Source organism: Phymastichus coffea, unplaced genomic scaffold (genome assembly GCF_024137745.1).
Source record: "Phymastichus coffea isolate CEN01 unplaced genomic scaffold, Cenicafe_Pcof_1.1 PCOF00003, whole genome shotgun sequence".
NCBI lineage: Eukaryota > Metazoa > Arthropoda > Insecta > Hymenoptera > Eulophidae > Phymastichus > Phymastichus coffea.
This window is the reverse complement of record NW_026706814.1, coordinates 11,839,095-11,855,132: the sequence shown is the minus strand read 5'-3', so window position 1 is coordinate 11,855,132 and position 16,038 is coordinate 11,839,095. Positions and strand designations below refer to the sequence as shown.

At 51.4% G+C, this 16,038-nt stretch overlaps 1 protein-coding gene across 5 annotated transcripts in view; it reads left to right on the top strand.

Moving 5' to 3' along the window:
• LOC131666094 (insulin-like growth factor 2 mRNA-binding protein 2) overlaps window positions 1-16,038 on the top strand; it is a 40,908-nt gene that overhangs the window by 15,524 nt on the left and 9,346 nt on the right. The window contains exon 3 of one of the 5 annotated variants that reach the window (XM_058938470.1): window positions 786-842. The exons of 2 other annotated variants lie outside the window; for them this stretch is intronic. In XM_058938470.1, coding sequence (XP_058794453.1) covers window positions 786-842 — 57 coding nt within the window. Of the gene's footprint in view, window positions 1-785; window positions 843-9,255; window positions 10,022-16,038 lie in introns of those variants that run through there. 2 more of the 5 variants (XM_058938512.1, XM_058938485.1) reach the window with 2 other exon arrangements.

Here is a 16,038-nt window from a genome sequence, read left to right as displayed (position 1 = left end):
TTACGCAACCGACCTATCATTACTAACCGTCATTACGTACGAAGGCGGGTTTCAGGGCGAAAAGTAGGCAGCTATTAAAGTCGAGAAAAAACCGAGCGAGTGCGAAGGGTTTAAGCAGGTGACGCTATCTTTTGTGGCTCAATCTTCGTCTTTTAATGAACTGACGCTGACGTGCAATTATTTTGAATGCCACAACCGAGAGAGAAAAAATTGTTCGATCGCACTGGGCACTTCGCTGCTCTGGGGAACGTTCCGGTTTGATGTATGATCGTACCGAGGACCAGTTCCGCGCAATTTCGCCAAGAAAACTCTCGCTCCGCACGCACTCATCGCACACGTAGCCTTCATGTGTAAACCGACCCACCTGTTCTCCTCTCGTGCTTCGCTCTGCGATGCTTATCGGTCGCTCTTTATTGAAATCATTATCATCTTGTACTTGCTCGTTTATTAAGCTATTAATCTGTTCATGCCTTATTTTATCCAAGCTTTATCTTTCTAAACGTGCTAAACATGCCTCCTCTCATTATTTCATATTACGATCGAGCCTCCTTTTCTTTTCAATTTAAGTAGCCTCGTTTTTTTATACTATATATAATATCTGCGATTTTGCTTATTTCAAATTGTATCAATCGACAAATCGCCGCACCGTACATCGCACCTAAAATACCAATTTCACCTGAAATATCAAAGTACATTTGACAAACTGAGCCAAATATGCATCCTCCTGTATTATCCGTCTTTCCCGTTTCCTCAAAATCCCTAAAACAATGCTTTCCTGGTTGCAGGGGTAGCAGCAATGCCCTGCAAGACTCGCCGTTTGACCAGATTGGCAACGGCTGGAGGTAAGTTCCTCTAATCCGTTCCTTTCACAATTACACATTCCGTTCCTTCGTTAATCCACACTTACTTACACCTGCGGATTCATGTATCTATTTTCCATATTTTTTAAATATTATCTTTTTTTATTTCGAAAATTCTGTGCCATACCGAAATAATGCGTACATTCTTTAATACTTACAAAAATTAAATAAAACTGACAGTTATAAATCCCTCCGATCTTTTCCCTTTCTTATCTCTCTTTTAAATGTTCAAATAACTATCTTGTTTTTTTTTTGTTTTTTTTTTAACGGATTTTTTCTGGTTTTATATTCTTTAAGTCCTAAACATCAATGAATTCGCAAATGTCACTTTTATCTTTCTCTTGAAATTTAATAAAAAACGAAAAATTATCATGCGCTAATCTCACTTAAATATAACGTTAATCTGGTTTAAAATTTATATTTTGTGGGTCAAAATGTGTCGAAAGCCATATGTTGATTTTCTTTTTTGCTTATAATTTCGATGTTTGTGGAGTTTTCAAAGCATCAATTTCGCTTAAACATCTGAATTTTGCTTGAATTTTCCAAGCTATGCAATAATTGAAATTTTAGTACATAATAAAACAAGATATAAAACCTATTTTAATCTGTAGAAATTGAATTTGAAGTTAGATTAACGCTCTCACTTTTGTTTTTTTTTGAAATTTCATAGACAGAAAAAAATCGTCATAACATCCCTAGCCCAATATTTGTAGGTTCTATTAGTACCTTAGGATAAAATAATTGGAAAATAAAAGAACGTGAATTCGATTTAAAAATTTAGAAAAAACCATGCCCCATTTACATATTTTTATTATATAATTAGTAATATCTTCCTCGAAATCACTTTATGTTTTGGGGTAAATAATAACGTCAATTAGTTTATACATTCAATGGCGATTGCATCAAGTAGATTAATTTCGTAATTTCTAATTCTGTGCAAAGGACAAATTAAAAAAATCCTTTTTGTAACATTATTACTACTATTGAAATGCTAGAAAATATTTTGTAAATAAAACATTATTTGGCGAATATAATATTAATTCATAATAACATTACAATACTAAAAATCGTTAATTTCCTTGGAAATTATCGACATCGTTAAGTAGAAAAGATTTTGATGTTCAATATAGACACGCATTAGTTATCTTCGTCTCAACAGTCTATTTATGGCTACCAATTTTATTAGTAAACATTTTTTGTGAATTACATCTGCCGAGAGATTGTATATGCTAGTTTGTCGGGAAAATTATCAAGTTAGTATAATTATTAGAAGAAAAAATCAATGAAACGGTTGATCGTTTCAACGGCTGATAGAAAGTATAGGTGTAGGAGTAAATAATTAAAAAAGTGATGAAAGAATAACATGATAACTAATGATGAAAAAAATTAAATAATAAATAATGAAAGCTAATGAAGTTTCACCAATCTATTTTTATTAGTAATATTGCAATAGTTTCGGTTGTTTTGAGAAACATGGCTTTCCGTTCCTCGTCACGCGAAGTCAGGCAACAAGAGCCGAACTTATATAATTGATGTGATTGTTTATAGTCTAGGCGAACGTATTCAAGTTAATACATGCAGAGGACACTTCGGTAAATTAGTTATTTATGTGTCTTGGGCACATAAATAACCGAGACAGCGAACGAAGCAATTGCACACAGAATCACTACATTTTTTTATTGATTTTTATAGTACCTTACACAATGCAGCATACGCTATTGATAGATCGAGTCGTTGTACTATCCTTACTGCTAACGCGTGTTCCACGTGGTAGGTTCATAGCGCGGAATAGTATAGGGCCTCGGAGGCCTTATACTATCCCGTGTAACGGACATCCTCCCCATACCGTACTAGCGTTTGACTTGCCCAAAGCACATAAATAACTAATACGTTTGAATTTCGTTCCCGTTGCCAATTCTTGTTCGATGAGAGCCGGAGAACTGTTTTTGAAAATACCCGAAGGTGTTGCAATATTACAAGTAAAAGTAATTTCATGGAATGTAAATAGTTTCAATTATTTATTAAATACAATGAGAAAACATATACTGAATAAAGGAGGCATTGTAACTTGTACTTTATACGTAGTTGAAAATTTTCTGTGCAAATGTAAGCAGAACAAGATTTAATAATTGTTTGTATTAATTAATTTCATAAAAAAATTCTGTATCCATCATTAGGTGTTGTATGAAAGTTAGTAGAAATAGCATATTCAGCAAACAGAAAATTCTACTACGTAGAACTGTCAAATAAACATTGTTTCCAAAGTAAATATTTTAATTTCATAGAAAATTGAATAAAAATAAAAATGTCTTACTTTTACCTCAATAGAATTCAAATGAAGTTCTATACGTCGATTGAGTAGCACTGTAAGTTCATCGTGAAAAATGTGTTTGCACGGTTTCTAACGCACGGTATGATCTTTATTATTATTATTATTATTATTATTATTATTATTATTATTATTATTATTATCATAACGTTTTTAAGTAATGATGTGCTTCCCAGGAGAGGACATTCGTCAAATATCTGATATAAACGATCAAAACAATAAATATAAAGCAATACCTTGAAATTATTTTTATAAAATGTGTTTGTATACTTCTGATTTGAACTCGATCAAAAAAAAATCACACAGTGGCAAAAAGATACGCATAGTGAAAAAGAAGTTGAGCAATTTTGTTTTATAAGTGATGGATGTATCATGATCCAAATATTCATCTTGGAAATGGATCAATACGAGAAAGTCTATCAAAAATATTCAAAAGAAAAAGTTGTTGAAGAAAAATTCACATTTTTTCATGACAGTCAGGGAAGGGTGGGCAAGGTTGGGCAAGGATGGTTTTGAAAATGTTGTCGATCGATTTTATTTTTCTTCTTCAAGACTCGTACAAGAAAAATGTCTAATATTGTAAGAAACAAGTAAACGTTTCATTCTAAAAGTTCAGAAATTGTTGACCCATTAAAATCCTTAAGAACAGTTCTTAAAAAAAATTCCATTTTATTTAAGAATGAATAATTTGTTTAAAAAATTTTTCAAAGTCCGTAATGTTATATTCGATAATCAATCTTGTAGATTAAATTCTGTGTTCTAGGCACTGGTATTTACTAGTGACTTCCACCTATAAATATGCCAAGCTCGTAATTAATCACAAAAATATTTATTCGATTGAAGTACTTGACAATGTCTTCTTTTTACATTTGATTGCTTTAACTTATCAATAAAACAATTTCCACATTCACCAATATTGACTTTATTTAGTTTAGTTCAGTGCATGCGGAAATAATTCTTTCTCGTTCTCAGCGATGTCAAAGTATTTGATTTGGTAATAAGTCACAATGGCAAATTGATAATTCAGCTAGCGCGTCTTTGGCGCCATTCATCCGTGATCCGTCATTATAAAAAGGTGTGCAAATAATGATGTTGGTTTGAACAAAGAAAAAAAGAAAAGGCAAACCGGAAAAGCGAAAGAGTGAAAGGAAAAATGAAAAGAACGGAGAAGAAAATATAAAATAGTCGGAGCACATGTAGCGCAGAGCCACTGTGGAGTCGAGCGAATGGGAAGGCATAGAGAAGTGGTAGGTAGCGTAGTTGCCACGCAGGAAAAACGCGTTTAGCGCGAAAATTTGGAGAAGGGGTGTGGGGTGTGGGGTGTGGGGTGTGGACTAGGCCGGCTGTCCCATAGCCCCGGCTATTGATTATCTGGCAGAGGCTCGACGGCTACGGCGACGCACCCCCGTTACGGTAACGCTGCCGTCGGCCCTAGCCGCCTCTCCCCCGCAGTCTCTGACCTTCTTTTTCCCCGTACTTTTCTTCGTTCGCTTTGTTCGCTGCCTTTGTTCGGTGGCTCTCGTTGCGATGAATTGGAACGCGTTTCCGTCGGATTCGCGCGCACGCGCCCAGCGCGCGATCCCGACCTTCCTCGATTTTCAGCCGAAGAAACGATAATGAGCTTCTGCCACGGCAAGAAAGGCAGCGGCGGGTGTTTGCGCGGCTCTCGGTTTTCCAGTGGGCCGCAGTTGCGGCGCGTAGCGAGCAGGGGAGCGGGCTGCTGGCCGAAGCCCCTCGACATAGCCCAGTAGGAGAGCTTCGCCAAGCTCGTGTGCGTGCGCTAACGTGTGCGTCGGCTAACCGTCTATCGCTCCTCCTCCTCTGCTTCCGCAGGCTACGTAGCCGGCTCTCACCCTCCCCATCGGCCTGCGCGCGTTTTTCGCGCGCGACTCCCTTTTCCCACTGGGCCGAGGCTTCGCTGCTCCTGGCGGCGCGTGCAGCCAGCGCAGCCGTTTCCGATCGGCTCCTGCCGATTCCAGCGACGAATTCGAACGACGCGACGCGGACTCGAGTCGGCTTCAACTTTGTCAATAGAACGATGCGCTTGGCGCCCTACGCCCAGCCAGGCCAATCGATTATCCGACTCGCCGAGCGCAAAAGCAAACGGCCTCTCCGCCGACGCCTCCGCCTTCCAAACTTTTTCCAAGCCCTTTCCTCGTCCACGGGCCCTTGTGCTTTGTTACGAGTATCGCCTCTCCGCCCATGATCTGTCCGTTTTTTCTCTCTTGAAAATTGAGTTGGCGTCAGTACCGACCGGTGGCGAGTGTCGACCGAGCGAATCCAGTCGGATCGTCGATCTATAAATACACGCAGGGACTATCAGCCGTGCAGACAAGTACGGGGATTTTTGAACGCTTCACGAAGAATATTTCTCGAAAAAGTTATCCTTCGGGCGGCCGCTAGAGCTCGGCATAAAGCATCGAAAAGACCATTTTCTTTCCAGAAGGCGCGCGCGCGCGCATACACACGCAGTCGTCGTAGAATCGAGATAAGTTTTCTCGAGGGGATATTTTGGTGAGCGCAGAGGGAAAAAAAAGGTACGGGAAGGCTATGCGCGATGGAGCACCTGGGTCTACAAACTATATACCTGAGGTTCCCGCTTTCCGGGGCCGCGCGCACGCCTGTATTTCTAGTTTCAGTTGTAGTTGACCCGACGCCTCTCTGAATTCTAGGAAAGGACGGCGCGCGAGTTCCTTTCAAAAAATATCGATGGACTTGCTTTCAGGCGCGCTGCTCCTTTCGTCAGTTGGAATTCATGGCGATGCTATCTGCTGCGGGCGCGCCGCGCTCTTTTCTCCTTCGAGTTGCACTGCCCTATCAACGTTCGATGCCGGCAGAGTGGAACGCAGACGGATTTCCGTGCGCGCCTCGGACGACCAAAGTCTGGAAAGCCAGACCCGGAAAAACCTATTCGCGCGAGATGCCGCGTTGCGATCGGTCGGACGCGGGCGAGCGAAGGCGCGCAGCCGCTCTCCGGCAACCTTGACGATCGGCGCTATTCCTGCAACATTTTACAGCGTTCGATAACACGCTTGTTTTGGTTACGTCGATTCAAACCGACCCGTCGTACTTTTCAATCGCTTGCGAGCTATCGGCGAAATTCCTCTGTTCGACATAAAAACATTTTACGTATTCCGACACCCAAATCCCGACTCTCGGCATCTCTTGTTTTTCCTCGGAAAATCAACGAAACTTCCTTTCACATTTACCGCACGGACGAACGGCCACTCGAGCTAACGACAGTCATTTGACGCGAGGAGGAGCCTCGTCGCAACCAAATTCCTCTCGATTTCAGAACGTTTTTTCTCGCAAAGAAAAATGTGCAACAACTGTTCTTAACGCGTGTTCCAACTGTGATCGTATCGCAAACTCGGTAGATGCATTCGAGCTCAAGTTAAGAACGAAAAGTCGTTTAGAAGAAAAGCTTCCTTAAAGTTTCCGCAATCGTAATGTAATGAGCATCTCGGTGGTTACTTCGTTTCGAACAAATGAACATCAGCTGGAATGTTGCATTTAAAAACGTTTTGGCCGACTGTCAAAATGCTGATGGAACATCGTCAAGGTTATAGATATTAGTTGAAACATTCGAGAGAACTATTGTGATATTTCAGGTTGAACCATCGACTCGCCTAATGAAATAATTACGAAGAAAGTCAATTGTTGGAATAGATGCGGGGGATGATTGGAAATCGGAGGTAAAGGATCGATGTCTCGCGAGCAGAATAGGAAGATTCGTAAACGACGAAAGTGGCGATAAAAATAATAGGTTTTTACAAAGCTTGAGGCAGCAGGGAAGCGAAGAAAAGTCGACAGATTTAGCGATGGAGAGCCAATGCAGGGAGAAAGAGACATCGTAGATCATTGGAGAAATAGCCGTGAGTCGCATAGCGTAGTGGCGCGGCGCGGCGCGGCGCGGCGCGGCGCGGCACGGCACGGCACGGCGTGGCGTGGCGTGGCGCGGCGTGGCGCGGCGTGGCGCGGCGTAGCATGGCATGGCATGGCGTGGCGTGGCGTGGCGTGGCGTGGCGAGGTGAGGTGAGGCAAGCGAGGCGAGGCGAGGCGAGGCGAGGCAAGGCAAAGCAAGGCAAGACAAGGCAAGGCAAGGCAAGGCAAGGCAAGGCAAGGCAAGGCAAGGCAAGGCATGGCAAGGCGAGGCGAGACGAGGCGAGGCGAGGCGAGGCGAGGCGAGGCGAGGCGAGGCGAGAGGAGGCGAGACGAGGCGAAGCGAAGCGGCTGGCTGCTGGCTGCTGAGTCCTTGGCGGCTGAAGGTTCTCCGAATCGGGTCAACGGCAATAACAAAGGTGCCGATCGGCCGAAAGCAAAGCAAAGCAAAGCAAAGCAAAGCATAGCGAGGCGAAGCGCAGGCAAGCAAGGCCAGTAGTTGGACGCTAGCTCTTGTTCATTGTACGGTGGAAGCCGGCGCGGGGCATCTGTCGCTCTGCCGAACGCCCCAGGCTTTTCTACGCGACGCCACGCTGCCGTGGCCCGATGTCTCCCCGAAGCGTCCCAATGCTGATGTCCGCGCACTCGTTGCGCGCGAGTCGATAGTCGCGGGCCGGCGCCGCCGACGAGCAGTGGGTGTGCTACGTGGCTGCGCGCAGCGACGGTCTCGCTCGGCATCGACTGCCAACGCCGTCGAACGCACGCGCTGGTGCCGCGGACAATAGGTTCATTGACCATCGCGCGCAATTGCGCCAACTAGATTGGCCGCGCACGCACGCGCGCACGCAGCGACCGAGGCGATCGCCAACGACGGGCACGTCCACGGCCTACGTGGAAGCGCGGAAGAAAGGGCCGCGAGCACAGAGAACGCGTCCGACTTTCCCTCGCGGCTTTTCTCGGCGGGGGGACGGCGACGCCGAGAGAGCCCCTCCATCGCGCCTAGGCCGGCTCGCAACGCGGCGCGGAAAACGCAAGCGACGCGCCAGCGTGGGGGACGGACTGGGCGCGGCCTCGGCCTACTCGTCGACGACTTGGCCACCGCCTCGCGTCTACCTACGTGCACGCACGGCCGAGCGGCGGCGCGCCGTGCCGTTGGCAAGGCAGCAACGTTGCTGGCGATGCGATTGTCAACGATTTGGCAGCGCCTCGGCCTCGGGCGGTAAGGCGATAAGCGCCCCAGGATTATCCGCAGCCTTAAGCGAGGCTTAATTGCCGGGCACGCTCGGCGGGCAGAGATACGAGCATCTCGGCTGATGCCCGCAGTGGGAAAAGGCTCGCGACGCCCCAAGAGAGATAGGCCGGAGGAGAGATGGCAGCGAGATCGAGACGGCGAGATTGGGTTAGTGCCTGCGTGTCACCATAGCTCGGCTCGGCGCACTCCCACTCCCGCTCGGCGCGTGTATTCCCTCGTCTCCCTCTCCCGCGGGCCGAGCGCAGGCAGCAGCGCCGGCTCCCTCCTCCCGGCGGTCGACCGCGCGCGAGAGAGAGAGAGAGAGAGAGAGAGAGAGCGACAGAGAGAAAAGACGGAAATGCCGCTCTCGGCGCCGAAAGAAGTGTCGAGCCGCGGCGAACTGCGTCATCGGCAGCCCGCAGAGAGAGAGAGAGAGAGAGAGAGAGAGAGAACTGAGTCGAGCGTGAGCGAGCAAGGCATCACACACGTGCGCGTCACGAAGCGAGCCGAAGCGAAGCGTAGAGCGCAGAGCTATGCCCGGCAGGCCAGCCTGTCTTTGAATTTCCCGGGCGGGAAAGCCGTTCGACAGCGGAAGGCGCGGGAGGAGCGAGTGCGCGCGCACGAGGGGCCGTCAAAGGCAGGCAACGACCGAGAGAGAGAGAGAGAGAGAGAGAGAGAGCGAGAGCGAGAGGAGAGAGCTGGCGGCTGGCTCGGCGTCGTGTCTCTCTAGGAGCTGCGCGTGTGTGTGTGCGTGCGTGCGCGCGCGCGTGCGTCTAGCCAGAATCAGAATCGGAATCGTCGCTGGTGTTGGTGCGTGCGCGCGGAGCCCCGCGACCGAGAGCGAGAGAGAGAGACGGAGCGAGAGAGAGAGAGAGAGAGAGAGAGCGAGCGAGCGCCACGGTGCCGAAACTGAGCGGTCCTCGGTGCGCCGTCTACTGCTAGCGGCTTTAGTCTACCTCGGAGCGTGTTGCGGGCGCTTATGCACAGGCGGTTTTAACGGCCAGGCTCCCCCGTTACTCTCATTATCTCTCGCACCACCAGCACCCGTCCGGCTAGTTTGATCGGTCCTCCTACACGTGCAGCCACGGGTAGTTCGGCGCAGTGCACCCGGCGCGACAGTGCATCCCAACTTGTGACAACTGTGTCGTGGCCGTCCACTTCCGGCTTCCTGCTCGTCAGCATCAGCATCAGCGCTCTCAGTGCGTACCTGCTCGCTCTCTCGCAACGCGCAGTGCCGAGCGACCGACTGTCAAGCCGACAGCCTGCCCAGCAACAGATTATATTCACAGTTCAAAGATATATAGATTTATATACATAAAGAATTATATATACACACGGCAGCTGCCAGAGGGAGAGAATTTATCGTATCGGTATATTATAGTGCCTCGCGATCGAGTGTGACTTGGACGTATATCGGGCAGAAGAGAGCCGATAGCGAGAAGCGCGGAGCGCCGCTCTCGAGCACGTTTCTCGTCCGCGGAGCGTTTTTGTTCGTTCGTGCCTCTGTCAGTGTGTGACGACCCGAGTGTGAAAAAGCCGGCCAGTGAAAAGCCGGAAAACCGTCGGCAGCCAGCCAGCCAGCCAGCTAGCTAGCAGCACCGCAGACCGACGCGCAGCGCCGACCACTCTTGTTCGATCGGCAAGCATGGAGAAGTTCGGAGAGGTGCAGAAGGAGATGGAGCGCCTGGAGATCGAGGAGAAGAACGGCGAGGCTCTGAGGTACCTTAGCACCGGTTGCTCTCCACGGATTTCCCTGCTTCCCTGCTAGCCAACCTCTCCGTGGCTCGGCTCTAATTTTACGCGAGTCGCGCCGCCGCCGCCGCCACCGCCGCCACCGCCGCCACGGCCCCGTGCTGAGCCGAGCCGAGCCGAGCGGAGCCGAGTCGAGGCAAACGATCGCCCAAACTGGAAAAACCCTGAGGCTCGCTCCAGATAACGACGTCGTAGCGCGGTCGCTTATCTAGGTACGCCTCGGCCTAACATTCTTTCGGGGGGTCGGGTTTTCGCCGACGCGCTGAGCCGCTGCAGCGCTTTTCATCGTCGGCCGATCGGCCGCCGACGATAGGCCCGATCGAATGTCATTGCCCTCATTAGCCAACATCAAGATAGCTTATCGACAAATTTTCGCTTCCACTCCAACTGGCCGAGCGAGCGAGCTCCAAACATCCTCGTGGCTGCCGCTCTCCGTCTTGTCGTCGAGTCCGTTTCCAATCGATTCGCGATAACGCTTGCTCGATGTCGCAAGAGCACGGCGGGCGCCGTTAAATCGCTCGTGGCGAACGACGATCGGCAGCGGCAGCTATTGCGATCGTTGAGCTGCCGGCGACGCTGATAACGATCGACGACGGATCAACGATTCCGACGGGATGGGAGCCTGCTCGGTTATTTGAAAAGCAGCGATAACGTTAGTGGGCTCGCGCGAAACGCCGACGAACTCGGAGCCGAGCCGAGCCGAGCCGAGGCGATGACGAGTGGAGGAAAACCCGGCCATCTTCGACGACGCTCGCTGATTAGTGGCGCGTAGCCGCGCTCGCGCTGTCACGCGGGAATGCCACACACGCGTGTCGCCAGGTCATTGGATTCCATTTGCTTGGCTTCCCATGCGCATTTTCGACGCGGCCTCGCAGTCGCCCGCGGCACCGCAGCCCGCGCCCAAGTTAGTTTCTCTTTTTCTTCGGCAGCCGAGATTAACGGTACAACGACGCGCCGACTGGAGAGATCGACCGGCGGCCGCGGTCACGCGTTAGACCATCTTAGACCATCTTAGACCATCTTAGACCGCCTCCCAACTGCGCGCTTCGCTCGGAACGGTCCGCTCCTCGCCAGCAGCCATCGATCAAAGTGCACGAAATGAAAAAAGTTTACATAACGCCGCAGATTGGACTAATATCAACGATGTGTATTCTTAAGCAATGTTGCTTTCGAGTGTCATAAAGGCTGCGATAACGCTCATTGCATAATGATACAACGTATCGTTCGTTCTAGCCAGGCCAAAAGCCACGCCAACGCCAGAATAAATGCTCGGCGAATCGTTGCCAATCGTTTTTTTCCATAGCGAGCGACATTGACAATGAAAGCGCTCTGACAGTACTCATGTAAATTGCCGATTCCTACTAAAATATTTGGATAAAGTGAGTCAGTGATTACATCAGCGCGCGAAATACGTCAACGTCCATTTATAAAAAGAAAGGAAGGTGGAGTGTTGGCTGGCGTGAATGAGAATCGCAGAGGAGCGTTCGACAGACGAGAGCCGCTGCAAGCAGAACCGAACGAAAGACAGCGAGAGGCTCTGGCCGAGCTTTTCCGGAATCGCCGAAACGGCCTGCCATTTGTTGCCCTCCGCTGGGTCGAGCGAGCGAGCGGCTCGCGATCATCGATCGCGCTCCTCGTCGCTCGGCAAACGCAGCCGGCCAGCCGCCAGCCTACGTCGATACGACGCATCACAGCGTCTGCGGAAAATGGCGCTTCTTCGAGAGCACTGCTTTCTCCCGGAGCTAGCCAACAAATTAGCCTGCTTATCGCAATTCGCAATCCAATTATTTTATCGCTAATTCTTATCGAGCCCATTTTCCGTCTCGACCACGCTCCTCAGCTCGCACGTACGAACATTATCTATCGTCGAGTTAATCTCGATCGTGCTTTGATGGACTTGTCGTTCCCTAGAGATCGGTAGGAGCCCTCGCGTCGGCGAGTGCCGATCAGCAGCCATCGCTGCGGCCAGTTGCCTTGGTTGCATAGCCGGACGTCGTCGCCGTCGTATCTGCTCCTATCAGGTCCAGAAGCTTCGTTCCGAGCAGGCCCCCGAACGCGAGCGCGCTTGCGTAGTTGTCGCCCGGCGTCGTTTTCCGGTAGCCTCTGCTGCACACTCTCTCTCTCTCTCTCTCTCTCTCTCTCCGCCTACGCACTTTTCTGAAAACATCCGAGCTAAGCCACCCCCAAGGTCCACGGCGAGCCTTGCTTTCGTTACCCGCTTCCTCTGCTTCGGCGCCGGCAGCGCAGCACGTACGTAGCAGCCGCCGCCGCCGCCGCCGCCGCGAGATTCGAATCGGCGCGTGACACGTGGATCGCGTGCTCGAACCGTCCGAAGGCAGACAGATGTCGGGCGCGCACCAGCTCGGCTTTTCTCCGCGGCCGCGCGGCCGAATTTTTCCGAGAAGCTGCTGCTACTAACCGTCGCGCCTAGCTCCGGGCCGCGCCGCTTGCCTCGGGAGCCCGCTGCGCGCCACAGATATGTATACCGAGGCTGCAGCAACAAAAGAAACACGCAGGCGGTAATTATTTTTAGGCGCGTATTTCCGGCAAGTGGAAGCCAGCGACGCTCGCTCAAATATACGCGCACGGATAGTACGAAGGCGCACACTTGAAATGTGGAAGACGCCAGGAGCGGGCCTGGCCAGGGCCGCGTGGCTCTATCTCCCGGTGGCGCTGGCGAAGCATCGCTCCGGCCCCTCGCTGCCTCGAGGGGTCGGTAACGCCGCGACCTACCCGACCTGGCTGGCCGACCTGGCCGACCTAGCCGACCTGGCCGACCTGGCCGACCTGGCCGACCTGGCCGACCTGGCCGACCTGGCCGATCTGGCCGATCTGGCCGATCTGGCGACCGCGCGCGACCGACGCGGACCGAGTGTCGCGGACGCGCGTCGATTTCGCGCGCAACGAGACACGTCGCCGCTCGCGCGAGCACGCTCCAACGCGCGCTCACCCGGCCGATCCGCGTTGTTTGCGCGTGCACGCGTTCGCGCGCGTCCGACGCGCGCACGTGTCCGGCGCGTCATTGCCATGCATGACTTGCGTTTGATTATGCGAGCACGACGGGCATCGCCTCGACGCACCTCCGCTCGGCGTTTTCTCCGCTTTCTCGGCATTTCCATCGACACTGGCCCTTTTCCAGCCGAAGCGCGCGACTCCCGGCGACGTTACTTCGAGCAGCGCTACTGAAATCAGCGGTGAGATCGGCTGGCTGGCCTCTGTCGGCAGCCTGCCAGCGAAGGCGATCGCAATTGTCATTAAATCGACATTCAGCCGCAACGTCACGTCGCAGCAGCGAAAGACACAGGCTGCCCGGCTGCCCGGCTGCCCGAATAATCATAACGAGGAGAGAGAGACGAGGGTCGCTGGTGTCTCGCGTGGGACCGCCGCGGACGACAAAAGCCGCGGCGGCTCCTCTAATCTCCCCCTTGGCCAGGCCGCTGCCCGCGCGCGATACCGTTAGCACGTAACCGCGCGCGGGCTTCTGCGCGCCGTCGACGGCTCGTCGTTTGGCGCGCGCGCGAGATCGACAGCTACTATTTGCAGTCCGCTCGGGTCCATTTAAAGCCGATGCGAGAGCCCATTGACGGAGGAGCGCTGCTACAAGTGGGCAAAACGGAGAAGAAGCCGCCCGAGCCGGCGGGCGCGAACGCGTGCAGGGGGCCAGGGGCCGAGGGAAGGGGCGCGGCGGCCGGCTTATGATCAAGGCCGCGAGCACGGCTCGCGCCTAGCCGATTGGAGGCTCAAACGAAGCGAGACTCTTAATTTCACATCGCCATAAATAATTTGACCGCGCGCGTCGGCTCCGTTTCCTGGAAGGAGACCTTCGGCTCTCTCTCTCTCTCGTATCTTTTTGCCCCGCGGCGCCTCGCTACACAAGCTCTCGCTTGGCTATCTTGCGCAGCCTCGGATAGCCTGCGAGCGATGATCTACTTACTCGCTGCCAAACACTCGCGAGCCTTTCTCACGGCTCAGGCATACTGCGACCGGTCGACCTATACGCGCCTTACGCAACGCTACCGACCACCGCTACTCCCCATCCTCGCTCATCCTCGCTCATCCTCGCTCATCCTCGCTCATCCTCGCTCATCCTCGCTCATCCTCGCTCATCCTCGCTCATCCTCGCTCATCCTCGCTCATCCTCGCTCATCCTCGCTCATCCTCGCTCATCCTCGCTCATCCTCGCTCATCCTCGCTCATCCTCGCTCATCCTCGCTCATCCTCGCTCATCCTCGTTCATCCTCGTTCATCCTCTCAACGGATCTTCGACAAGAATCGCTCTCAGTTTTTCAATTTGTCGAAGCTTCTATTATCTAAAGTATTTTTCGCCGCTGCGCGGCTTGCGGCCGAGGCCAGAACAGCGACGCCGCTCGTTCGCAAAACTAATCGCTAGCCGCAAGCTTTGCAAGTCTCGCCGAATCGATCCGCCGCCTCGCTCGCCGCGCTTGCACCGCAAGCTCTCGCGCCCAGTCGCGCTTCACGTCTCCTCGCTTTGCGACATTTTTTCTCCCTGCCCCCTATTCGCACCTGCACATACCTATTTTCGCATGGCGCATTTTACACTCCCACCTCGGCACTGTCATTTTTTTCTAACGGCACATTTGCTTTTCTTTTGTTACAGGTAAGGACGCTTCTAGCAACATGCCCTATTTTATTACATTGTTCGGTCTCATGGTAAGTCTTTGGAACGTATAGAGACAGAGTTTGTTTTCCTTTTTCTTCTCTCTTTGTTTTTTTCTGTCTCTTTTAGTTTTATCGAGAAGATCTTTATGCGCGCAATGTTCGGTTGTTCTCTTTTGTTTTGCATTGGTAGCGAAATTCCGAAGTATTCACGTGAAAAATTAGATTGAACCGTTAGTCGAACCAATTTGAATCTGAACTTGCCAACAGGGAATGTCGAATGAAGAATTTCGTTTTGTATCGATGAAAATATGTTGATTAGTTAGGAGAGCTGCAGAAGATGGCCTGGTCGTTATAATGGGGGCCTATTGGCCAGCAACTTTGTTTCTGTTTGAGCGTGCGGCGGCGCTTCTACTGCTGCCGCTGCCGTCTCGGAATTAACGAACGGAGAGCGGGAGAGATCCAAGCATAAATTTTTTCCTTTGCCAGTGATTAAGATTTCTCGATCGCCTGCTTTCGCAAGATGCCTTCGATCGCCGACATTTGACGGTCGAGCTTCGTTCTCGCACTTGGCAGCAGAAAGACCGAGGCGAACATCGCTGACAACGCGTAGAGCCTAGAGCGGCGGAGGGCGAGGAGGGAAGGGGCAGACGGAAGAGCAAAGGAGAAAGTTCGCGGACGGGCAGGGTCAAGGTTAGGCGGTTGCTCGCGACACGACAGCGCAGCCAACTACTGCGAAACGCGCAAACGCAGCTTTCGCTCTCACTTGCCGAGTTTCACCCCACCGCGCAGCCCCCGAGCTTGCTCTCCTTCCTCCCTTCCTTCCTTCCTTCCTTCTTTCTTTCCTTCTTTCTTCGTTCCTTCGTTCCTTCGTTCCTTCGTTCCTTCGTTCCTTTTTTTTTGCACTGCCGTCGTCGATTTTCTCCGGAGCCGCTCAACCTCGACTGGCCTTTCACTATCACTTGACACTTGGCACTTGGCACATGGCACTTGGCGCCCCAGCGGACATTCGTCGCTTTTTTTCCGTCCTTATCGATTGCCGAGTTGTCGCTGGTAAAACGAGCTTTTTATCGGCGACGCTGGCATCGTTTGTCGAGCTTATCGCGACGACTGCCGAGCTTGCATACCTACATCCCCAGGCCAACAACAGAGTCGCCGGCGCAACGGCCATTAATCCGATTCCGTGCAAACGCTTTCACTGTACTCCTCGCAGCGCTCGAGCCGACGTGCAACGAACTCCATCCTCTTATCCGCAATCCGTGGCCTTAGTTCCACCTGTGGCGTGCACAGCTGACGTAGTCGTGGGCGATCGGACGTGCAGTCTCTCCTCGTGTCGATAATGCTTAGCTCTGCCGCGCAGACTGGTC